We start from the raw sequence: 26,464 nt of genomic DNA on the forward strand, positions 1-26,464 counted from the left end.
ATAGATCTTTAAGGTACTGTAAGACTTTGGTCAGGAAAATAAAGAAAATGTTTCCACTTGTTGGGGAGACCAGAACTGGAGGCCATAAGTATAATATAGTCACTAATAAACCCAACAGGGAATTCAGGAAAAACTTATTTAACTAAGGAGTGATAAAGAGTTGAGATAATTATCATTGACGTATTTAAGGAGAAACCAGATGAGGAGAAAGGAATAGAAGGATGTTCTGATAGGATTAAATGAAGTAGAGTGGGGGTAAATTAATGGGGCATAAACACCAGCATAGATCAGTTGGGCTGAATACCATGTATTCTATATGCTCAATATAAGTAGATACAGGTATTCCAAAGATCCTCTAACACCTGTGGAATAATCAGGATAATTTGTGGATTTATTAAAGGCAAGTTATGTTCAACACATTTAACAGAGTATTCTGAAGGGGATGCAGCAACTAGAGTGGGGTAAAAATCTTGTTTCATTTTAATGGGTAGAAAAATCAGAATTTTTACCCTGGTATATTCTAGATTTTCAGAAGACATTAAATAAAATATGTCACAGGAGGCTAGTTACAAATTTAAATGTGGAGCATGAGAAAAAATAGCAAAAATGGTTAGAAATTTGGTTGACAAGATGGTTACAATTAATTGGAGAAGGGTTTGAAAATGTAATCTGGTGATCAACGCTGGATCTGTTTTTATTCTGTATAATTAAATATAAAATATATACTTGGGCATAGAAAGCATGAGAATAAAATTTGTTGATTACACAATAGGAACTTGGTAAACATTGATAAGGCTTTTAAGTTTTAGGGAGAATGGAACCTGGTTATTGAGATGGTTACACAAATGGGTGATGCTATTTAATGCGGAAAAGTATAAGATAAAGCATGTTGGGAGGAAAACAAGGAACAGAAAGACAATGAAGGATGTAAATAATAAGGGACATCTAAAAATTAAAATGTGCAATCCCTACAAGTAGGTAAAGGGGGAGACATGGTGGTGTGGTAATGTTATTGGACTAGTAATTCAAAAGCCCAGACTAATGCTCTGGAAAGATAAAAGCAAAATACTGAGGATGAAGAGTCATTCGGGCTCGAAACGTTAACTGTATTCCTCTCCGCAGATGCTGTCAGACCTGCTGAGTTTTTCCAGCTATTTTTGTTTTTGTAATGCTCTGGGAACATGAGTTCAAATTTTACCATGGCTGCTGGTGGTATTTGACATCAGTTAATAAATCTGCAATATAAAGTAATGGCGACCATGACAGCTATCATCAATTGTTGTAAAGATCCATCTGGTTCATTGATGTCCTTTAATAAAGGAAATCTGCCAGTCTAGCCTACTTGTGACTCCAGACTCACAGCAATGTGGTTGACTCTTAAAAGCCCTCTGAAATGGCCTAGCAAGCCACTCAGTTCAAGGGCAATTAGGGATGGGTGACAAATGCTGGTCCTGCTAGCAACACCCACATCCCATGAATAATGGTCAAGAGCATTGTGTGGTTTGTAAACAGAGATTTAGCATTCAAGAGCAAAGATAATGATGCATTTGTACTATACAATTTAGACCATAGTATGCCATTTTGGGCACTCTTATTACAAAGAACATTAAAGCCATAGAGAATCACTAGGGATGAGACACTATAGAAGCAAGGAGGGACTTAATATATTGCTTAATGGTACTGCTTCCACTGAATTAGAGATGGCAGAGAGGGTTTTAAATACTGAAAGATTATAATAGACTGAAAATACTCCTTTGATTGGGGAGTCAGTGACGAGAAGGACATTGATTTAAAATAGAAACTAAGGGAGAACTGAGGTTAGGAGAAAGGTATTTATGCAGAGTTGTTATAGCATGAAATGCTTCGCATAAGGAATAGTTGGGGTATAGAGCATATCTTTTAAGTGAAGAGTTGATGAAGATTTGAAATGGAAATGTGTACAAGGCTACGAGAAGAGAACAAAACAGTTGGATTTGTTTTGAATTCCTCTGGCAAAGAACCAGTAAAGACAGAGTAGCCAAATAACTGCCTTCTGTGTTTAACACCCAGTGCTTAGCTATAGGGATTTAGATATTTCCACGGGGAGTTCAAAATAATAAGGGAATAATCATGATATATGATTATATGTAGTAACTTCACTTGAGGTCCTCAAGGTTAAATTGGTAAATCATTTATTTAAAAAATAAATGCATTTCTCATGTTGTTGCACATCATTGCCATCTATAAATCAAAGTAATATATTGCATTTTCAACATCGCGAAACATTCAGAAGTGCCCATAGCTCGCATTTGCAACAGTGACACATCATTCCCTTATCTGTTATTAGACAAAATATGTAACAACGTTCACATAAACCACAGCTTTCACTCAATAATAATGTATACAGTTTCTGATTTGAACAATAAATGCTATCTTTGACCTATTACCTCATTGTACATTACACAAGAGGGAAAAGTCCAAAATAAAGTCATTATTTTTGATTAGTTTAGTCATCCAGTAATCCCTCTCTGAGTTAGTTAAAAGTGGTGTTTGGATAAATCACCATTTAGTTTAGAAATATTTATGTTAATTGACATAATTATTGACAGATTTGTGAAAGTATTATTTCCTGCTTTTCTCCATAGTAATTTTGAACACCCACCATATCCTTGTTCAATTATTCAAAATAACAAACTATTCTGCAGCCTGTTTTTTTTTTTCAACTTGTACATTATTAAGTTGCAACTACAATTGGAATTTACTTCTATCCATGCATTGCCTAAAAAAAATTGAATTATTTTATATAGTTAGGATTAATGGACCTGTTCTCAATGTGGGACATATGCAGTTATACCACACTTTTGCATTTAATGTAAAGCAATTTCAGATTTACATCAACATTACAAGTATTGCTTGTATCATGTCCAGATGATACCCAAAAGCACTCATTCATAAACATGCTTCTTCAAGTACTCATCGGTTTCATTATAACGCCAGCCCAAAGGAAAAATACATTTAATAGTCTGTAGGTGATCCAACTCTTAATACTCCAATTGGAATCTTTTTAATGTTCGGTTGTACAAATGAGAATTGCTGCTGCTCATGCTGTTTTAGAAGTGAACTGCTGGAAGTCTACAAGGACAAGTGCGTACAGGTACATTGTCACACCACAATGCTGCAAGTCAGACTGTGATTCATGTGGAACATAACTAAGGTCTGTTGACAGTACATTGCAACCTGCAGATACTGTTCTCAGAAAATCATATAGATTTAACCCATCAGTGTTATTCATAATGGTGGAATTCCTCAAACAACATGTCTGAAGAGCAAATAGAAGGGAAAAATGAATTTGCTCTGAAATCCTATTAAAATTAATTCACATTCTGTAGTACACATCACAAGATGCAATTCAGCCTCCACTCTAACATCTTTGATCTTGTTCAAAGTATGGTATCCAACAGTGCACTGTTCCATTATATTTATAAGTGAAGTACATATCCCCAATACATTGAAATAAGTGAATGATGAGAAAGTTAGTGTATGATAAGATTGGAAGAAACCGCAGTTTATTTCTTTTGTTGCACATTTTCTCCCAACCTCCCTTCCTGAAAATATTGAATCCTGCTTTGGTACAGTTCCACAAAAGCCTGTGTTTCTACTTTGCCCAAATGGACTTTCCTTGTGTAAGTCTAGACAGTACATATTAGCAAAACAAAAATAAAAATACCTGGAAAAACTCTGCAGGTCTGGCAGCATCTGTGGAGAGGAACACAGTTGACGTTTCGAGTCCGTATGATTCTTCAACATTAGCACTTTGTTTTCAGTGACCCATGCTGCTATCAAGAGCAGGAACACTTGCTGATTTTCTCTTCCCCAACACTGGGCTAAGGTGAATCATAATGTCTCTTGGATAGGGTCCAGCTGAAAGCAGAGTCTCAGCTTGGCTCAGCAGCAACAATCAAAAGATTTAAGTTCATGTTTAAAAATCCAGGCTGATACTTCAGTGCAGTATTGAAAGAGTGCTACAATGTCAGAAGAGATGTTCAAATGAGAACCAGTCTGCCTGTTCAGATGGATGTAAATGATCTCATGACATTTTTTTGAAAAGTAGCAAGTTCTCTCACAGAGTGACCTGGCCATCATTCATTCCTCAACCAAATCACCAAAACATATTAACTAGACATGTATCTTGTTGTTCTTTGTGGAGTCTTAAGCCAAGTTTGGTTACAAAACAAGAGTCGTTATATTTTTTAAATATTTAATTGCTTTCAAACCATTTGAGACATTCTGACATGAAAACTGCTAGATAAATGTAAGTTCTTTGTTTCTTAAACCCAATACAGATCAGGAATAGAATATGAAAGAAAGTAAAATATATATGTTTATATAGCATCCTAGGACAATTCAAAGATTTTTTTATATATACAATGATTTAATTTAAAATGCAGTTATGTAGATGACTGTGACAATTAATTTACAAAAGATTTCGCCATTACAAATCAGATGAATGAGTAGTTAAACTATCGTTGGTTGAAGAATTAATGTTGCCTGGGACACTGGGGGAGCTCTGCGCTTTCTTGAAAGAGTTTCATCAGATCGTTAATTGCAGACAGCATCTTGGTTTAACATGTCATCCAAAGGGTGACTGCTTTAACAATGTAGCACTCCCTCAGTACTGTATTAAAGATTATGTGCTCAACTCCTAAAGTGGTGCTAAAACCCAAAACTTTCTGATTCTTTGGGAATTTCTGATCTGTATGGTTCCGTTACATGCTATTTTCCCCCCCATAAATTTTCCCAATGCAGATGAAGGAATAATAAAGTATTGTGATTTCAATTGCCTTCATATCGACCTCTGCCTAATTCATTTGGTCCATTCCATTATCATGGGCTAGAGTTCCATTGGGTTTCCAGAGCAACTCACCCCAAATTGACCAAACCAGCATCAAAAATTGCAGAATTTCATGCATAAGATGCGTTCAGCACAGCCTAAGTTTGTGCAATCTTTTGCGCTAGTTTAAAAAACATTGTGCTGGAATTCAGCCCTCCCCACAACACTAATGCCCCCAGATTAAATTAATCACCATGGTGCATTTCCACTAATTGTGTCTGTTTGTGGGCCTTTGGGAAGGCTCTTACAATTAAGCAGCATTCCGTCAATACTGCACTGAAGCAAATCCTGGATTATTAAACGTGAACTTTTAAGCAGGGGTACCAATAGGGAACTTTTAATATTAAAAATTATTTAATTTACTAAGAAACTGACTACAGAACACCAATGAAACCAGTAAGTAGTTATCTATAGTTGTTTTAAAGTTATATTAATTATTTAAAATCAGGTTACTCAAAAACTAGCGGGTTATTAAAATGCTTATTTTTTGTGATAAGTCCATTTTCAGCAGTATTAATCAAAATGTACCAGATCTCCACTTATAAATATATCAAAGAATGTTCTCTCAGTGCAAAAAATATTATTTTGAAATGCTGCCCAGTTGCACAATTTCATGGACGATTTACGTTTGTGTATATGCAAATGAGTTTGAGCAGGGGTTTGACCATAAAATAATTTTGGAAAACTAGCACAATTTGTGCTCAAAACGGAAATTCATCCCCCACCTCCAGATTTCCTTTGGACTTAAAACAAATGTATATTGCTCACCAGCCACCTTCCTGACCTCTGCATTATCTAGCTAGGCTTATCTGTCTTAATCTAGTTTTTCTCCCCAAAATCAACTTGAGCTCCTGCCAGCTGATTACAACATACATGGAATTTCATTTCTTTGCATGTATTTATGTTTTTCCAGGAATAAAAATTGTTTTGAGCTGAGATATTCTCAGGTTCAGCTGTATAGGCAAATGCAGCAAATATTTTGCAGACAGCAACTATCCACAAAGGGTAAGTACAATGACAGAGTAGCTCATCTATTTTAATAATATTAGTTGAGGGAAGAATGTTGGCCTGGACACCAGAACCCCTCTTCAAATAGCGTTTGGGCACATTTCATATCCAGCTAGGGCAGGGAGACGATGCCTCAGTTTAATATTTCATCTGAAAGATACAGTACACTTTCTGCAATGCACTGAAGTGTGAACCTAAATTACGTACTGAATTCCGAAAATTAGTTGACTACAAAACCTTCTAAAGCAAAGGTGACATTGCTGCCACTAAGCCAAGATAACACTGATCACTACATTTAGAAGCAGTTAAAGAACAATTGGTTACACTTGATAATTCTACTGGTCACTTCCTCTGTAGATTGCTGAAATATTTCTTTGTGGAATTTACTGGGATGGTCAAGGTGAATACATTATTATGGCTTTAAAAGCAAACCTTGAGCTGATAAACATTAAATAAAAATTTCCTGGAAAAAAATCTGTATCCTTGGAACTTTATATAGCACAAGTTTTAAAAAACCATTGAAATGACTGATCTGACAACTTTATGCTAGAAGATTGTCCATTCACCCTGTGACTTGTGTTCAAGTTCACCCCAAACTTAAGGCTTGAAAGTTTCCTGTGTAAATGAACTTGAGGCATATTAAGCCCAGGCTGCAGTGGTTCTGGGGACACAACAAAGAACTACCCACAAATTGGAACTGAATTACTAGTATTTTTCAGAGACCTGATTGCTGTGGTGTCAGATACTGAAAAACCCATTCCAGTTCAGATGCAAAGGTGTTTTTCAAAGTTTATTTTAAGGCAGAAAGAGTGAGCTTCTGTCTGTTCCTGCTTATTATATATGATCTAAATTAGTTAATGTAGTAAGCTTAAAGCGCAGAAGTGCTCCTGTCCCTTGCACTGACTCCGATCAACACAAATTTAATTTGAAAACTATCTAAATATCAATCTAAGGCATAACTATGTAACTTTTCTTGCATTACTAGGGATTTTAACCAGTGGATTCTGATAATAACTGTACTCGTCACGAGCAGCCCTTGTTATCGACAAGCATACATCCGACTGACCTGTTTATGTTGTTTTAGGTTTTGTTTGACTGAAAGCTGTAAGTATTAAAGGCACAATGTGAATGCAACTTGTTGCTAATTCAACAAGCGATGGTGAATGCTGTTAGAAATTCTACATAAAAGGGACTAATTCTACATAAGATTCTTATTCTACATAAGAGTTCAAGTGACACTCCTAAGAGGAACCGCTATAGGCATAAGTGGTGTGTGAAGTTTTGGTGCTGGTATTCTGTGTGGACATTTTGATTTAGTAGAAAAATACCGAGTTGGAACTGCAATCGATGTAATCCTCCTTACATTAAAAGAATGAAGTTCTGCTTAAATACTGGCAACAATTTCACACACAGCGGAATTTTTCCAAATTTGCACTAAATGCAGTAGTGGGTGGGTAAAACGATGTTTACCCGCCGGCTGCAATGGCGGGTTTTCATGCTGTATCATCCTGAGCCCAACTCATTATTTATGCACTGCCAGGAAACACGCTGTTTAAAGTCCAGCCACAAGCACCAGGCCGGTCCTGTGCTGACGGTGAGGTCGGTGCTGCTCTACCAAGTGAGGATCCAGCAGTGCAATATCCATCAGACAACCGTGCCGTGAGTAATGTGTCCTCTTTCACAGGCCACTGCCATGCACTAGTTATCTCTAAAACAAAAACAGAATTACCTGGAAAAACTCAGCAGGTCTGGCAGCCTCGGCAGAGAAGAAAAGAGTTGACGTTTTGAGATAGGGTCCCCCTTGTCCTCACTTATCACCCCACCAGCCTCCACATTCAAAGGATCATCCTCCGCCATTTCCGCCAACTGCAGCATGATGCCACCACCAAACACATCTTCCCTTCACCCCCATTGTCGGCATTCCGTAGGGATCGTTCCCTCCGGGACACCCTGGTCCACTCCTCCATCACCCCCTACTCCTCAACCCCCACCTATGGCACCTCCCCATGCCCACGCAAAAGATGTAACACCTGCCCCTTCACTTCCTCTCTCCTCACCGTCCAAGGGCCCAAACACTCCTTTCAAGTGAAGCAGCATTTCACTTGCATTTCCCCCAACTTAGTCTACTGTATTCGTTGCTCCCAATGTGGTCTCCTCTACATTGGAGAGACCAAACGTAAACTGGGCGACCGCTTTGCAGAATACCTGTGGTCTGTCTGCAAGAATGACCCAAACCTCCCTGTCGCTTGCCATTTTAACACTCTACCCTGCTCTCTTGCCCACATGTCTGTCCTTGGCCTGCTCCATTTTTCCAGTGAAGCCCAACGCAAACTGGAGGAACAGCACCTCATCTTCCGACTAGGCACTTTACAGCCTTCCAGACTGAATACTGAATTCAACAACTTTAGGTCTTGAATTCCCTCCTCCATCCCCACCCCCTTTCTGTTTCTTCCCCCTTCCTTTTGTTTTTTTTTCCAATAATTTATATGGATTTTTCTTTTCCCACCAATTTCCATTATTTTTAAATCTTTAATGCCCCCCCACCCCCACTAGAGCTATACCTTGAGTGCCCTACCATCCATTCTTAATTAGCACATTCGTTTAAATAATATCACCAACTTCAACACCTCTGTGTTCTTTTGTCTGTGACACCTTTTGATGATCTGCACCTTTCACTGCTTGCTTGTCCCTACAACAACCCCCCCTCCACCACCACCACCACCGTCTCTCTCCCCCCCCCACCCCAACCTTAAACCAGCTTATATTTCACCCCTCTCATTCTAAAGGAAAATCAGTTCTGTTGAAAGGTCGTGAGGACTCAAAACGTCAACTCTTTTCTTCCCGGCCAATGCTGCTGAGTTTTTCCAGGTAATTCTGTTTTTGTTTTGGATTTCCAGCATCTGCAGTTTTTTGTTTTTAAACTAGTTATCTCTCCTTGCTTTTGCAGGCACATCTGCCAAACAGCCGACAGCGTCCATGACCCAGGGCCTCCAAACAAGCTCTGAAGAAACCTCTAAAGAGGAGTCTGGAGGCACCCAGATTCTGAAGCCCCATCACAGCGCTCACCCACACCCTCCACCAGCACAGAGAGAGACACCTCGGTGGGACCAAGCTTTACAGTAGCCCCAGGATCACAATCTGCTGAGCACAAAGCACAGTCTGATCCAGAGCAAGCGGCAGCAGGGACTTCCCAGGTGTCAAGCATTCGAAGGACTGCCGGAGGCCAGAAATTTGCTGACTCCAAGTTGCTGGAGCTGCAAAGGCAAGCTAGGAAATATCATGAAGGGATGTCTGCTGCACTCCTCAGATTGCAAGACATGATGGAGGAGTCTGTCCACTTCAGTCTGAGGTGATAGCGCCGGCATGTCAATGCACTGAGATCAACACTGGTAGGATGGCGGCAGTCGTGGAAATCTTGGTCCAGGACTTTGCTCCTGCGCTGCTGAGTGGGCTCAACTCCATCACTGATGCCATAGTTGGCCTCCAAACATTGTGTGTGTGAAAGTGGTGCTGGGCAGCTCAACCCCACTCTAGCTACCCCTGCTCCTCAAGGAGTTAGCCTGGGGCCCCCAGACACCCGTGGAGAGGAGGATCCACAGGTGCATATTTCTGGCCTGTCCATCCAGGTGACTTCAAAAGTGTCCGGCACATCCGACTCCCCTCTCCCTGTTACCTCAGCAGCTCTTGCTCCACAAGCCAAGGAGGGTGCCACTGTCATACAGCAGGACCCTGAAAGCAGGCCGGGGCCCTCCAGAGGGCACCTGCCAAAGTCATTACACCACCTCCGCTTGGATGTCTGGGGAGCACCAAGATGTAGCAGCAGGGTTAGGACAGTTAAGGAGAATTAGTTGCACAGCCTGGACATGGGCGTTAATTATGTGTACATATTGTTCACTAGTGTCAAAGTGTTCTTGTCACTCAGAGATGTGAAACCTTTCTGCACAAGATAAAGGCAGGTGTCCAATCCAAGGCCTCTTCCCTGTGCTCTCTGCAGCCTTCAAACCAAAGTGATGGTCAGGTCTCACTCCCTGGAGCATTACTGATGCTTGCTCCTCGACGGTGCTTGTCATTGCTGCCAGGATGTCATGGGCAGGCACCACAGAGTTCTTTCATTCTCTCTATGCTCTCAGCACCTTTAAGAAGGGGCTGGCCCCCATCTCTTCAGCATCTGTGACCATTAATGGGCTCAGGTGCTGAAGGCGGACAAAACGTCAGATGCTTCTAAAGATTCATGGCTGCTTCTCTGTGATATGGCCCTGATCACGGAGCGCAAGCAAGCTGCCCTGGGCCAGACAGGAGTCGGATGTTCTCAGAGGCTATGTGAAGATTTGTGGAGTGTACTCAATGTACGTCATCATCATCCTTTGCAATTAAGTGACTATTAGGGCCTCCACCACCTCTCCATGACAGGAGCATTCTCACAGAGGGTATTCGCACTGCCATAAGCCAGACTGGAGTCAAACATTCAAATTGTGATGTGAGGAACTGTGGGGTCACCTCACTGCATGTCGTCATCATTCTCCACAAATCTAGCAGCTATGAGGGTCTCCCACCATGCCTGCCTCGTCTAGCCAGTGGTAAAGGCCTCATCCTTGTCATCATCACCTCTGAGGACCTCCTCCACTATCTGCGACCTCCCCATCAGAGGAGACGTGCAGCTCCTCCATCTCCTCCTCCTCCAGCTCGTCTTCCCGTTGGAGTGCCAGGTTGTAAAGTGTGCAGAAGATGACAACGATGTGTGACACCCTCTGCGGACTGTATCTCCGGGCTCTACCAGACCTGTCCGGGCATCGGAACGACATCTTCAGCATCCAGATGGTCTGCTCCACCAAGGTGAGAGCTGCAGCATGACCCTTATTATACGATCGCTCTGCTGCAGTCTGAGGCTGCTGCAAGGGCGTCATTAGCCACGGCCTCTGCGAGTAGCCTTTGTCCCCGTGAAGCCGTCCCTGCAGCTTCTGTGGACCCTGGAAGACACCAGGGATCTGTGATTGACTGAGGATGTAGGTGTGGTTCACACTCCTTGGAATCCATGCGCATACCTGCATGATGGGTTTCTGGTGGTCGCACACCAACTGTACATGGAGCAAAGGGAAGCCCTTGCATTTGATGTAGACTACCATGTGTTGCGACGAAGATCTGAATGCCACATGAATGCAGTCAATCGCACCCTGCACCTGTGGAAACCTGAGATCTGGGTGAATCCAATAGCTCTTGCATCCTGGCTGTCTTGGTCCCGGAGAAATGGACAAAGTTGTGTGCCCTCGCAAAGATGGCATCCGTGACCTCATGGATGCATTTGTGGGTGGAGGCTTGAGAAATCCCACAGAGGTCACCTGTGGAGCCCTGAAAGGAGCCACTGGCATAGAAATTGAGTGCCATGGTCACTTTCACAGCCACTGGCAGTGGATGCCCTCCATGTCACCGTGGTGCCAAATCCTGCAGTAACTGGTAGATGTAAGTGACCAGTTCCTTAGACATTCACAGTCTTCGGCGACACTGGTTCTTGGTCATCTGTGGGAAAGAAAGGCAGCGTCTATAGACCTTGGATGTTTCTAGGCACCAACTAACGATGGCTCGCTGTGGTTCTTGGGCGGCGTGTGTTACTGCTCCTGCCGCTGTGCAGCCAGGAGCCTCAGTCGCTCTCTCGTCCATTGTCTTTGAGCTCTGTAGGCCATCAGGCATATAGCTAGCTCACCAGGCTCCATGATCCTGATGTACTCCTCCTGCAGGATGGAAGAGAGACACATGTGGTTAGCATGGGTCTACTAAGAACCTGTTCTGGTTAAATGTGATGGCCCCTTAATGCTTCCTGGAGAGTGCTGGCCACCGCTTGGATGGCCAGAGATTAGTGCACTTCATGGCTGCCCTGTTAGTTTGCACCATGGGAGAGACTGGTCCAAACGAGGATGCTGACATTGCAAGGGGCTGTGAGCACCTCCAGCAATGACTGCTACTTGGGCAGATAAGCTAGGAGCCCGACCCCAATCATATCAATGTGGCTGTGTCTGAACTGTCTCAGTTGCAGAGGAATGGTCACTTTCTGTGGGTTTCCTGAATGCGTGGCCACTTACCTCGCCCACCCTGCCCCAAAGTCCTTGTGCGCTATATTCAACTATTCAATGGCAAGGCCTTGCCCTCCCTCACAAGTCGCCTCAACAGCAAAGCTGCACTCCCCCCCCCCCCCCCCAAAAGTCACCTCAGCGGCAAGGCTGCATTTGCCCTCCCCTCAAAAGTCGCCTCAATGGCAAGGGTGCACCTGCCCCCACCCCCCCTCAAAAGCTGCCTCAATGGCAAGGCTGCACTTGCCCCCCGCTGCCCCTTACCCTCAAAAGTTGCCTCCGAAGCAGGGTGGCACTTAACCACAACCCTCCACCCCCCCCCCCCACCCCACACCACCACCACCACCACCACCCTTGCTAGCGCCTCTGAAACCTGCAAAGCAACAGGCGACACTGGCAAGCTCTGCAGAACGTTGCTGTGCACCCACCTCCAGTTCACCCAAAGTGAAGGCACATCGCCTCTGTGCTGTTGTGAAACTTGTTGGCGTGCTTTCCTGCTGATGTGGACAGATGATCCAGTGGGGGTGCAAGAGCCTGGTGGGATGGCCTGATAATGATATGCTGATGTATTACAATGAGGTTCCCGACGACTGATGGCAGGAAATGCAGCCCACCATCAGGGGGCTGAGCAGACAATCGCGACCTGCCTTCCCGCCATTGTGAAACCGATCGCACCATGTTTTCTGCTCACGCCACCCATCACACCTGCCGCCAGCGGGCACAGAAAATTCCGCCCAAAGAGAGTGGATTGGCATTGTATGTGCCGTCGCCTCCCTGTGTTCTCGTCTGCATTACTTAAGTTTGAGTGCAGTATATTAATTATTCCTCCCAAAATATGGAGAAAGAATTGCCGGAAAGCTTTGCAGAAACTACATTGGAGAAAATCAATCTTCCACTTTTGGGCTCAAAAGCATACATCATGCCATAATCCCCAAAATGGAAAAGTTGACTAAATGTGAAAGCCATGTAAAGATGGTGGTAGTAGAGTTTGCCAGAAGCTGGATGGAGCCATGTTTTAAGGAACAAATGTAAAAAAAGACAAGTTGGCTTACAACCAGATCAAATGTGCAGATGAGCAAGTCTTCCGATGGAGAAATTCCATTTCTTGCAAAGGTGCTTGGAAAAACAAAAGTAGTAATGCCATTTGGTAGCATTTTTTTTTTACAAAAAGTGTGTATTCATATCTGGTATTAAGAAATGTAAAGCATGTAGATCTCTTTAATGTATAGTCGTGGTTCTTCTACCAGCGGCAGTATAAACAGGAGGGAATATCTTTGACCAAAGAAATTCCCTGTCACCAGCTTTGTGAACCAAAATGAGCAAATGGGCTCATCAGTGTTTAAGCAGCATGTTGCTTGGCCTAAAAGCGATTACCACTATAGAGATTTTTAAGATTAACAGAAGCACATTGGAAGTTTGGAAATATCAAATAGCTGGATTGCTGGTTGATTAAGGAACAATGAGGGTAAAATATATACCCAATTCTCCTTTCCATTAAATTTAATGTCAGACAGTATGAATAGCAGGTACCTGAACCGCTACAAACATTTTTGTGCTCTGGTTGAAGTTGAATTTTATTCCTGATGTAAGCAGTGTATTAAGTTGCAGTATGGAATAAAAATAGCTGAAGACCAATGTTAGTTTTTTCCCAGCAGAATGTTAGTTAATATCTACTGAGATTTTTTTTTTTGTTTTACAATTTGTTTTCCCTGGAGACATATAAAATTGGTTAAGATGGCATTTTATTTATAATAGCATAAATTTTGAAGTATAACCTCCTTTGTATATCTACTGTACTGGAACAATTCATATGTATGAATTTATATATTTGTCATCCATAGGATCAAGTGTGTGAAATTCAGTTATGAATACATTGGCTTTAAAAATATATTTTAGGTATTTTTTTAAAAATGTTTCAATACTTTATACTACATTTATTTTGTTGGATTGCCTCCTCACTATACCTGGTAGAGGACCACCCAAACAGATGGTTTTGAGTGACACCTCAGATGCTGACATAAAAACAAAGAGGGCCAAAGGCAAACAGGATTTTTGGCAGTGGGTGGCTGAAATGCTCATGCACTCCTTGAAAGAATGGTAAAAGTGAATTCAATAATAACTCTGAAAAGAAAATTGGATAAATACTTGGAAGTGGAAAAACTTGCAGTGCTATGGAGAAAGGGCAGGGGAGTTGAACAAATAGGATAGTTCTTTCAAAGAGAGGGCACAGGCCGAGTGAGACAAATTCCTCGTTCTGTGCTGCACCATTTTATGAACAGGTTTTCAACCACTGAAAAACATTCATTTTTAGGTTCCTAATACCTCCAAAATGGTTGCTTGAATTCAGGAGAATCTTAGAAGCCTGTACCTGTGTCAGTGCTAGCACTTCAACTGGTGTTACCTACCCTAATCCTATTTCCATGCCTTTTCTCTTTATCATTTTATATTTTTTCATGTACATACTGTCATGAAAATATAATTTTTCATAATATTATTGTAATTTATTGTAAAGGTAGGTTAATAGTGGGGTTTGGATAAGTTTCTGTGTGTGTGTGTGTTTTAATTGAATTACAGACAGTGGGTCTGGGCGCTTTGATGTATCAGAAGAGAAGCTAGGTTTGAAAAGCTAAATACGTAAACATGGCTGAAGTTTTAGAATGTGTGGTGTGAAGAACATTTGCGTTTTTTGGTAAACCAGAGTCGTAAATTTCAAAGAGATGGTAAGGTGTTACTCCTAGCCAACAGAGGCTAAGCCAAACAGTGTGTTTATTTTTCCCAAAGATTACTGATAATATGAGTCCTATGAAAGTTTATATTATGGAAAAAGTAAAGTTGCAAAGACATCTTGGGACAATGGGATTCCCATTAAAAAGGGAGAAACCTATAAAAAGGAGATGAAATTATGTGTGGAAGAAAGCATTCTAATATCTAATAAGTGTGAAAAACCTCCAGCCTCTATGTACCAAGCTATTGTCTCCAGGAACCAAAGCTAAGAGAATTAATTTCAAATATCACTGTCCAGGATATTGTGTGTTTTGCCTGAGTCTGTTGAAATCTATGTTGTTTTACTGTTGCCTTAACTGGGAGTCAGATTGATCAGGGGAGCTAGGAGTTATCATAATAGTAATTTGTAGATCTATATATGTGCTTAAAATCATTTCCTTTATTAATAAATGTTTAATTTAGTTTTGTAAAAAAAACCTGTAAGACTTGGTGGACTTGTCACTACTGAATTCAAGGCACGCATCTCAAAATAAAAATACAAATTGCAAAACAGTTGTGGCAGCTGTTTCAAGTTTCCCTCTGGGATTTGAGCAGTTCAACATTTACCATCTGCTGTTCCATAACAATACCTATTTTCTCTCTCAAATTGTTACAGACTCCAATTCAATAGACATTTGTGTTAAGGTATTCAAGTTTTTACTAATAATTGAAAGTAATTCTTTTAATCTATTTTTCTGTTTTGATGGTGCCACCTCTAATTCCTTGTTAATTAGTTCACTCTTTTCCCTCTCAAAGACTTACATGATTTTGAAAAAGTCTATTAGATCCCCGTTTAATTTTTTTTAAACTAATGGTCTATTTCAAAAAGATTTGTGGGTAGCATAACAGCTGAAGTTTTTATAGCATAGGGTTTGTGGTCTGAAAATATTCAAACAGGAAAGAGGCACACAAGAATAAATTGAGTTTTAGCACTCACTTCAAGCCAGTTTGGCATGGCTTATTTTTATTGCTATGTTTTGCTTAGACTATTGTACCCTTAACCACTCTCGCTGCATCAGGGCATTCTGAGAAAATTCTCAAATCATGGCATTTGGCAAATGCAAAATGCATTCAAAACCTTTCAATTTTCTTGTTCTGAAGAGATTATTGTTGGGACATCTGCTCCCCATGTACATAAATGGTTTGGACATGCATTTCAGAGGAGAATAACATTTTTTGAAAATACCAATTTGAGGCCATGACAGCCAAGGAAGTATATGGGAAGACATAGAGTGAATAGAGCGTGAACAGATATGTGCTAAATGCACTTCAACTATGGTAGGTCGAAGTTTTGAGAAAAAGAGAATGAGAGTTTTCCAATTCGAAATATATATTCAGTGAGTGGAACAGAAAGAGGTCTGAAGGTGGAGTCGCACAGACCTTTAAGTGCAAAAAGCCTTGAACAAAGCAAATGGAAGAAGTTTTTTTGCACAATGGGGTATTAGATGATGAAATACATTGTCACGTGACTATTGAAGCTGAATCAATCAAAAGAGGGAATCAGGTAAACAATTGAAGAAGTTGTAAAGCACATAGTGAAAGATCAGGGAACTGGGGTAAGAACAGATATTTCGGATGAAGAACTGGTATAGGCAGAATATACCAAATGACCCCTTTTTGTGTTGATCTTTTCTATTTTTATTGTCTGCAAAAAGGTTGAGACTAAAATTTGAAAAGATTATGTTTTATTTTGGCAGTTTGCTCTGATATTGAGTAGAGTGTTTTGTTTAAATCTGGGCTTTATATTGCATTGTTTTTGTTGCAGCTGAAGAATCAGAAAGCAGTGAAAGTAATACAGATGAAGATGAGGAATTTACTTTTAAAAATCTGTCAAATAAAAACAAAAAAAGGGATAAATCCAAAATACAAACGAAGAAGGAGAAAAAATCTCCCAAACCCAACGACGGTGCCAGAGGTAGGTTCCATTGATGGTTGCAAATAAATAATGTTTAACAAAACTCAAATTATAGAGCAAGGTCATTGTGGATGCCGTAATGCAGTTAACTGTGGAATGCTTATGGAATATTTGTACATCAATAATTAACAGACTTCCATAATGAAGTGCAACATTCCTTTTGAGGATATCTGGAGATGTCCTATTTATCTGTAGCACTTTGTTGCATTTAGCAAAAGTGTAGTCTTATTTTCGAAAACCATTTTCAAGAATTAATGGAATGTCATTTATTACTTTTTCCCATCTAAACAGTTAAGAATTTGTTTACTTCTAACTGAAACGATTTAACTACATTTCAGCATTAAGTAAAATACAGATTGTTTTTTAAATCACCAAGTACTGGCTCACAACCACCTTCTCAAGGGCATTTAGGGATGGGAAATAAATGCTAGCCTAGCCAGTGACACCCACATCCCATGAAAGAATAAATTAAATACCTTATTGCAAAACCAGTTGTTTAGAAGTTAATATGCAATCTGTAACCTCATGGCCTGGCATATCACCCACTCAGCCATTACCATTAAGCCAGGGGATCAACCCTAGTTCAATGGAGAGTGCAGGAGGACATGCCAGGAGCAGCACCAGGCATACCTAAATATGAGGTGTCAACTGGTGAAACTATAACACAGATGCCAAACAGCGTAAGCAGCAAGTGACAGGCAGGGCTAAGCGATCCCAACGGATCAGATCTAAGCTCTGCAGTCCTGCCACATCCAGTTGTGAAAGGTGGTGGACAATTAAGCAACTTACTGGAGGAGGCGGCTCCGCAAATATCCCCATCCTCAATGATGGAGGAGCCCAGCACATCATTGCAAAAGATAAGGCTGAAGCATTTGCTACAATCTTCAGCCAGAAGTGCCAAGTGGATGATCCATCTTAGCTTCTTCCAGAGGTCCCCAGCATCAAAGATGCCAGTGTTCAGCCAATTTGATTCACTCCACGTGATATCAAGAAACAGCTGAAGGTACTGGATAGTGCAAAGGCTATGGGCTCTGATAATATTCCGGCAATAGTACTGAAGACTTGTGCTCCAGAACTTGCTAGCCCCTGCCTAGCCAAGCTGTTCCAGTACAGCTACAGCACTGGCATCTACTTGGCTATGTGGAAAATTGCCCAGGTGTGTCCTGTACACAAAAAGCAGGACAAATCCAACCAGGCCAATTACAGCCCATCAATCTACGCTCAATCACCAGTAAAGTAATGGAAAGGATCATCAACAGTGCTGTCAAGCAGCACTGCTCAGCAATAACCTGCTCACTGATGCCCAGTTTGGGTTCTGCCTGGGCCACTCAGCTCCTGACTTCATTACAGCCTTGGTTCAAACATGGACAAGGGAGCTGAATTCCCAAGGTGAGGTGAGAGTGACTGCCCTTGATACCAAGGCCGCATTTGACCGAGTGTGGCATCAAGGGACCCTAGCAAAAGTGGAGTCAGTGGGAATCAGGGGGAACACTCTCTGCTGGTTGGAGCCATACCTAGAACAAAGGAAGATGGTTGTGGTTGTTGGAGTTCAGTCATCTCAGCTCCAGGACATCACTGCAGTAATCCTCAGGTTAGTGTCCACAGCCTAACTATCTTCAGCTGCTTCATCAATGACCTTGCTTCCATCATAAGGTCAGAAGTGGGTATGTTCGCCGCTGATTGCACAATGTTCAGCACCATTCACGACTTCTCAAATACTGAAGCAGTCCATGTCCAAATGCAGCAAGACGTGGACGATATCCAGGCTTGGACTGACAAGTGACAAGTAACATTTACACCACACAAGTCTCAGGCAATGCCATTTCCAACAAGAGAGAATCCAACCATCGCCCCTTGATGTTCAATAGCATTACCATCACTGAATCCCCCACTATCAACATCCTGGGGGTTACCATTGACCAGAAACTGAACTGGACTAGCCATATAAATACTGTGGCTACAAGAGCAGGTCAGAGGCTAGGAATCCTGTGACGATTAACACACCTCCTGTCTCCCCAAAGCCTGTCCACCATCTACAAGGCACAAGTCAGGAGTGTGATGGAATACTTTCCACTTGCCTGGATGAGTGCAGCTCCCACAACGCTCAAGAAGTTTGACACCCTCCAGGACAAAGCGGCCCGCTTGATTGGCACCAAATCCACAAACATTCACTCCCTCCACCGCCAACACACAGTAGCAGCAGTGTGTACCATCTGCAAGATGCACTGCAGGAATTCACCAAGGCTCCTTCGACAGCACCTTCCAAACCCATGACCACTACCATCTAGGAGGACAAGGGCAGTAGATAGATGGGAACACCACCACCTGGGAGTTCCCCTCCAAGTCACTCACCATGCTTACTTGGAAATATATCGCCGTTCCTTCACTGTCGCTGGGTGAAAATCCTGGAACTCGCTTTCTAACAGCACTGGGGGTTTACCTACACCACATGGGCTGCAGCGGTTCAAGAAGGCAGCTCACCATCACCTTCTCAAGGGCAACTAGTGATGGGCAATAAATGCTGGCCCAGCCAGCAAAGCCCACATCCCATGAATGAATTTTAAAAAATAATAAATCCTTTAAAACTGCAAATTTCCAATTGGAACTGTAGAAGTACAGCTGGTCAACCCCAAGTTTACCCTCATCCCAGAGCATGCCAGTTACAATGAACAAGTACTATATATAGGCAGAAGAGCCAATATTCGATTAGTCCATTGCATTTGCACTGTATTTGTATTGAGATATACTTTATTGAGATAAGAAATGGCAAAAAGTATACTTAAAAGGGGACATTCAGAAATTTGCCTCACTATGATATAACTATAATCAGAATATTGTAAGGGAAAATTTGGCTGTTTGCTTCAAACATCCTTTAAGTATGTTATTTGTTGTATTTAAATATTTAAGCATTTTAATTAAGCAGGAACAAATTTGAATAAAAGTAAATTTGTTCGAACATTTGTTGGATTGGACTTCTTCCCAAGCATCCCTAAAAATAGATATTATCCAACTTAAGTTGGAAGCCTCAGCTAAATATAAAATGTTTTACAAGTAAAAGGGAAGCACCATTAAAAGGCAAGTCAATCTTTGTTACTTCTGGGGTGGCTTACTTAAGAGGAGTATGAGAAAAAACTTAGAAGTAAATTCCTTGTGTGATGTCTTGGAAACGGTGTAGCAGCAAAGAGCCGGGATGCTTGACATCCGTGTTCCTAATTCCATATCTCTGTCTCCCTCATTGGAGAGTGGTTTGATTGAATTTCACTTTTGCTATTCTTTTACATAGAGTTGCCAACTTTAATCATGTCATTGTGGGCATATTGTGAATGGACCAGGCACTGCTATCCAGTGCAAGGAAGCGACAGCTATTCAGTGTTGCCTTTGTGCACTTCCCATGAACTCATTATGAAGTTACAGAGGAAAACAACAGTGAAATTATGCAAACATAATTTATATAATATTTTAATATTTTATTGTCCCCTGCAGTTGTAGTTCCTGTAAAAAGCAAGCCATTGTTATTGGAGATAATGCCAGCTTCTCCACCACCTTCTAAATCATTACAAGTATTGAGTCCTTCTACAGGAATGAGAAAACCAAAGTGGACTCCACCAGGTATAAATGTGTTATCCAATAAATGCAATTTTAATTTCTAAATTACATCTAGAAACACATGTAGAGTGAGATCAAAAACGTTTAACAAATTTAATTGCCTTAAGAGGGAAATAAGTAAAGTGAAGAATTTTAAGGTGAGAGAATGGACTCCCAATTGGGCAAAAATTCTGAATAGATGAAATTCAGATAATTGCATACAATTGACCTCTAGTTTAGAGATAAAATAATGAGAGTAACTTCATTTCTGTCAGAATCATAGAATGTTTACAGGATAGAAAGAGGGCATTCGATTCGACATGTCTGTGCTGACTATCTGCAAGGGCAACTCAGCTAGCCCCACTCCTCCATCCTTTTCCTGTAGCCCTGCACGTTTTTTCTCTTCAGGTGCTTGTCTAATTCCCTTTTGAAAGTCACAATGCAATCTGCCTCCACCACACTTTCAAGCAGTACATTCCAAATCCGAACTACATGCTGTGAGTGTAGCACACTCTAAGGAGCTAGGAAATATAAACTGAAATGCTACATTACCATCACCATTGGGAGTGTTCTATATTCAATTTCCTTTATAATTGTGGGCCTAGGAATTTATAATGGGAAATGTAGATGTGGGTCCAGGTCTATTTTTATATCGATGGGTGGGTAAGAAAATAAATAACAAATGCAAAGCTTGTATAATTACGAGAGATATACTAAGCATCTCTTTGGAAGAAAGAAATGCATTCTCTGTGTTATATTTTAGAGAGTTAATATGAGTATACTCAGTAATCCTTTTCTGTAATCTTGCTAACTGCAGGAGCGAACTATTACTTACCTATCTCTCTGAAGGTTCTAACCAACTGATTTGAATTGTTCACACTTGCATAAGTGTCCCTTGAATAGTTACTGTTGGGTTAGTTTAAGTGCCTGTCAACAGACTTTAAATGGAGCTATCAGTCATACATACAAGAGAAAAATCGCATTTTGTTTTTGCCTATGTGATTCTGTGATTCTATGGTCTTGTTGATAACTGAACAAATTTTAGAAGCATCAAATTTGTATCAAATTAGTCATGATTCTTTCTGCAGCAGTTTGTTTTAAATTCCCTAGGATTTGTTACTAAGTGAAAGGAACTGCTACCATTATAAGACTTCATAAGAATACTTTAATTTTGTCATACTGTAAAAATTTACTAGACCAAGCAAATGTGGAGATTGTGGAACCTAGGTAAAAAATTATATCAAGTAGTATTTTGTTACACCCCTGTTTTGAAATTGGAAAGCCTAAGAATTGAATAACTTACTTTTATCACTAATTAAAATTATATGCTTTCAACTATTTATATTTTTACATTTTAAAATTCAGGAACTTTTGATCTTTTACAGCCCCTAAAGAAAGCAGCAATAACTCTCAGGAACGAACTTCTGTAAGAAGTCCATGCCAAGGCCTTCGATTAGGCCTGTCTCGATTAGCCAGAGTGAAACCTTTGCACCGCAGTACTGACAATGACTGAACATGGTTTAAAACTGCTTTTAAGAAAGATGAAACTTAATCTCTGTTGCTGGCTGTTGACATCTATTTTCTAGTTCATATTATCATCAGATTGATTTGTCAATCACGCAATGCATCTGTTTAGGAAGGTATATTTCTTTTAGAACCTGTTTACAGTTTTGGTAGAAGCAGTGATTGGAGGAAATGTTGTATATCACTTTTACATGTTGCTCCCCAAAGAGGCCAGGAAGAAATCTTTCCATCTGTCTTTTGGAATAGGCACTATATAACATTGACAACTTGAGAGTGTTTTTAAGAGCACCACCTAAACTGAGGTTCTTGTTATTGATCATTTTTCAAGCAAGGTTCAATGCATGTGTACTGCAGAACATAAGACACTGTGCTTTTATCTGTGTAATCTGAGTTAAAGTCCATTTCAGGTGAATGTGGTAAAAGTTTTTGCTCTGTGATTGAGGGCTATGCATTAAACCGTTATAAACACATTTGCAATATCAGATACACAGTAACTCTTCCCTAACCAGTGCGGAAGGCTATGTGATGGTAACATTGTCAAAAGTTCCAACAGTAAGCCAATGTAGTTTGTCATAGCCTGAAAGGACTCTCTCAAGACTTGCACTGCTTTTCAATATTTTGTGTGTGATTGTACCTTCTATTTTTAAGGAATTTTAATGTTTAGAGATTAAAAAGACTTGATGCTTAATAATTGGTCTGGAATATAAGATTGTTCTTATTAAGCAAGTATGATTTAATAACATTGGAAGTCTGTTCATGCCTGAGCACAATTTACCTGCAAGTCCTTTTTAACCATGTTGCTGGGAATTGATGTGCACTTAAGACAGTTTCAAGTTTGGAATTAAAATGACTATTTTTGTAAATTTAAAATAAACACCCATTTGTAACAAATGTAAAGGGTGTAGAATGTTTATTTTATAATGATGCAAGTTTACAATAACACCCTATTGCATATGAGAAATGTATGAAAGCACTTTGCAACTAAAGGATTGCTTTTAATGTGTAGTCACCATTACATTGGCGAACAAACAGCCAATTTGCAAATGGCAAGGGCCCACAAGGGCAAATGAGATGAAGGACCAGATAATTTGTTGTTGGTGGTGGTTGAAGGAAGAATATTGGCTAGGAAACTCGCAGAACTTTCCTGTTCTTCAAATAGTGCCATGGGATCTTTTACATCTACCTGAACAGGAGATGGTGCTTCAGTTTAACGTCTCATTGGAGAGACAGTACCTCCAACAATGGAGTACTTCCTCAGTATTACATTGAAATTTGAAACCACAAAATGGGGAATGGCAAAACAAACTTCCTTCTCACGGTAAAACAAAACACGTTAGAAATGTTAATTATCACCTTAAGGAGAAGGGCAGATTAACATTTTGATGTAATCATTCATTATGGCAGAGTTTCCAGCATTTATCTAAACTTGCAGTATTTTTGGTTTTCTTTTTACCTTTTCTAAATGATTGGCTAATTTTGGTCAAAAAACTTTTTTTTCTTGTTTAAATGAAAGGTAAATGCTGATTCTTACAAATAACAAGAGCCTGATAATGGTCTACATTATCTCTCCAGGTATGACTATGAATCATTTTGAAGGATTTTTAACTTCCTCTGCTCAGCGGAAACCTTTTGAAATGGGAGTTAAAATGGCTCCACTGCTAATTATAAGTTGTCCTTTACCTGGACAGTTGAAGTGTCCATCTGACTCAGCCAGTTAACTTGTCAGTATATGCATTTTATTGAGTGGCGCAACCATTATGGAATCAGTAGAAACCATCAGAGCAGAAATAGTGGGCCCAAAGGTCAAACCATGTCTTTGTGGAGCCAAGTGAGCTCTGGGTCCCATGGAGGTAAACCAGACTGCTGACCGTGCTCTCCCTGAACCACCCAACCCTGCTCCCCGATAACCAATCATCTCTTTGTGTTTGTGAAACCCTCCCCCAACAACTTAACTGGGGTGGGGGGGGGGTCACTGTCTCAGAATAAGAGGTCGGCCATTTAAGACTGAAATGAGAAACTTCTTCACTCAAAAGGTTGTGAATTGTTGGTATTCTCTGTCCTAGAGAGCTGTGAATTGTCAGTTGTTCATTATATTCAAGACAGAGGTTGATAGAGTTTTGAATACTGAAGGATATGCGATGGTGAAGAAAGGTGAAGTTTGAAATAGAAGATCAGCCACGATCATATAGAAGGATAAATGGACTAAACTTGCTCTTATACCTGAGCGCAGGAAGGCAGTTTACCAAATTGCTTCAACTCCACCTCCATCATTCTAAAAATACTTACCTCCCTGACTATAAAATAAAAAGTTGGAGTATTTTGCCAAGCCGAGAGGATTGACCCAACTGAGGTCTCCAAGATTATGAAGGATTATGTTCACATAAATAGTGGTGGATTGTTTCCACTGGTCAGCAAGACATTAACAAGGGAAATAAATTTAATGTAATCCCTAAGATAGAAAAAATGTCCTTGCATGGTAGATGATAAGATTACGATGAGATTCTGTTGCAAAAACTGGGGAAAAAATTCCCCCAGGACATATTATTTCATAATACAGGGTAATAAATAAATGAGCATTGTTTATTATGTGAAATACTTGCATCCTTGGCTGTACAGAAAGCAGCTTGACTAATCAAATGTTTATGTGCAGAAAGACTCAGCCATCTATTAAAAAGATGTAGTAGAAGCTCACTCAACAGTTATGCAGCACTGACGTCAATAGGCAAAGCTACTTCAAACAGCATCAGTATTTCAAGATGTTGCATAACTGGTGAAAACATCACATGTCTAGAGTGTCAAAAACACAGTTAATGCAAGTTCCAAAAATGGTCAGCACTTGAAACTGTATACATTCAGGGTAAGTGATATGTCTACAATGCTTAATGATCCCAAAAGGCTTCTCTCCCCTATGAGGTGGAGAATAAATTCATTTCCTCAGTGAATTTGATAGCATCAGGATGTACTAATTCACAGGCTGAAAAGCAGCCCATCCCTTGCTCACACACAAGTACCTTGTTAGCCTCCCAACTCAAATGAACACACTTCCACACTCCACACAAACACTTCCTTTCTCTCCTTCGCAGTGTCAGCTGCGGTTCAGTTGTCTGCACTCTTGCCTCTGAGTCACAAGGGTTCTAGGTTCAATTCCTGTTACAGGGCTTGGGCACAAAAATCAATGCTGGAGGTGCTGTCTTTCGGATGAGACATTAAACTGGAGCCTCATGTCTGCTTGGGTGGATCCTGTGGCACTATTTCAAAGTACTGCAGGGGAGTTATCCCAGGTGTCTTGGTCAATATTTATCCCTCAATAAACATAAAAACAAATTATTTGGTCATTATCACATCGGTGTTTGTGGGAGTTGGTTGTGCTTAACTTCACTGCTGCACTTCCTAAATTACAACAGTGACTACACTTCAAAAGTATATCATTGGCTGAAACATGCTTCGAGACGCTGTTCATTGTGAAAAGTGTTATATAAATGCAAGTCTTCCTTTTTCTCACACTTTTAAAGATATCTGTAGTGTAAGAGTATTCAGCATAACAAGGGTTAATGTGAGACTGGAGAACAGCAGCGCCCACAATATGATGTAGACGGGACAGAATCGTGCAGGGAGAGTCTGAGAAGTTAACATGCTGATCATACCTAGTTAAGGCTGAACTATACCTTGTGTATATACTTGTGTGTTAACAATAAATGGTTTATGTTCAATCACACAAGCCTCCAGAACTCTTAGTGAGACACCAAACAACCTTACAACAGTATCTTCTAGGTTAACACACCTAATAAGGAATGTTTGCTCACACTAAGGTTACATCACAAAGATAGCAAGGAGAGGGCCTGCTTTCTCCAATTAGGAAGTAGTCACTAAGCAATGAGAGAGCTGTCACAGGTGAGGAATCCAACCTCCACTTGCTCAGCCTTATGAGGAAGAAGCCCTGAAACACATGGGCAAGGAAATGGTTGTTGGCACAGTGGGAGGGAAGGTGCCAGTTGTGCCATGAGATCCATCTTCCTATGTTTCTTTGGTTCCTGCAACTGATACATTGTGAATATCTTCAGGCATTGGGCATAGTATCTGATTGTGCTCTGATCTTGGTTAAGTTGAATGAGGCCACTACTACATCTGTGGCACTGTGATGGATGTGTGTACAACTGTGTAATCTGTCCTGGATCATGTGGCAGCTCCAGAGCAATCTGTAGCAGATCCCTGCCCCTAACATCCCACTTTTGTGACCTTCTATGAGCTCTTTGAGAAACAGTAACTTGGCTACCTGCTCAGTATGCTGGTCTTTTTCACCTTCCTCCTCTTTTGGGGCATTAATGAAAGCGTTCTTTGAAAATTGTTAGTTCGTACAGTATGCAGAAAATCAATGACTTGAGACATCTTTTTTGGATTCCCCAGACCTATTAAAGTACCAGAAATGTGCTTCATTATGTCAATGATGTTCTCAATCAATTGGCAGCAATATCAGTGCTTAGGAAGGAAGTCTAGGGAAATCGACTAAAGCAATTAGCTACTGCTGCAGAGGATTCCCCTGGTGCTGAAACTTGGTGCTTCTGATGCTGAGAATTTATGGTCCTTGTGGCGCTCCCATTGCATTACAAGGCAGGGGGACTGGAAATTAGTTGGGAGCCCATGCCATCAGTTTCAACAGGGCTTTATTTGAAATAGAACCTCATCTATCTCAAACATGTCCCCACTTCAGAGGGTTCATGGCCAACCAAGCCAGGAACT

The 26,464-nt window shown here is 40.7% G+C and overlaps 1 protein-coding gene across 2 annotated transcripts in view; it reads left to right on the top strand.

The window, feature by feature from the left end:
• The window catches only part of rad51ap1 (RAD51 associated protein 1), a 44,817-nt gene extending 19,377 nt beyond the window's left edge, over window positions 1-25,440 (top strand). For both annotated transcript variants that reach the window (XM_041201862.1, XM_041201863.1), the window contains exons 6-8: window positions 16,469-16,618; window positions 20,102-20,227; window positions 21,589-25,440. In XM_041201862.1, the coding sequence (XP_041057796.1) occupies window positions 16,469-16,618; window positions 20,102-20,227; window positions 21,589-21,716 (404 nt within the window). In that variant the 3' untranslated portion in view covers window positions 21,717-25,440. The remainder of the gene's footprint in view (window positions 1-16,468; window positions 16,619-20,101; window positions 20,228-21,588) is intronic.
• Window positions 25,441-26,464: the final 1,024 nt, after the last annotated feature.

The sequence above is a fragment of the Carcharodon carcharias genome, chromosome 13, assembly GCF_017639515.1.
Source record: "Carcharodon carcharias isolate sCarCar2 chromosome 13, sCarCar2.pri, whole genome shotgun sequence".
Lineage (NCBI taxonomy): Eukaryota > Metazoa > Chordata > Chondrichthyes > Lamniformes > Lamnidae > Carcharodon > Carcharodon carcharias.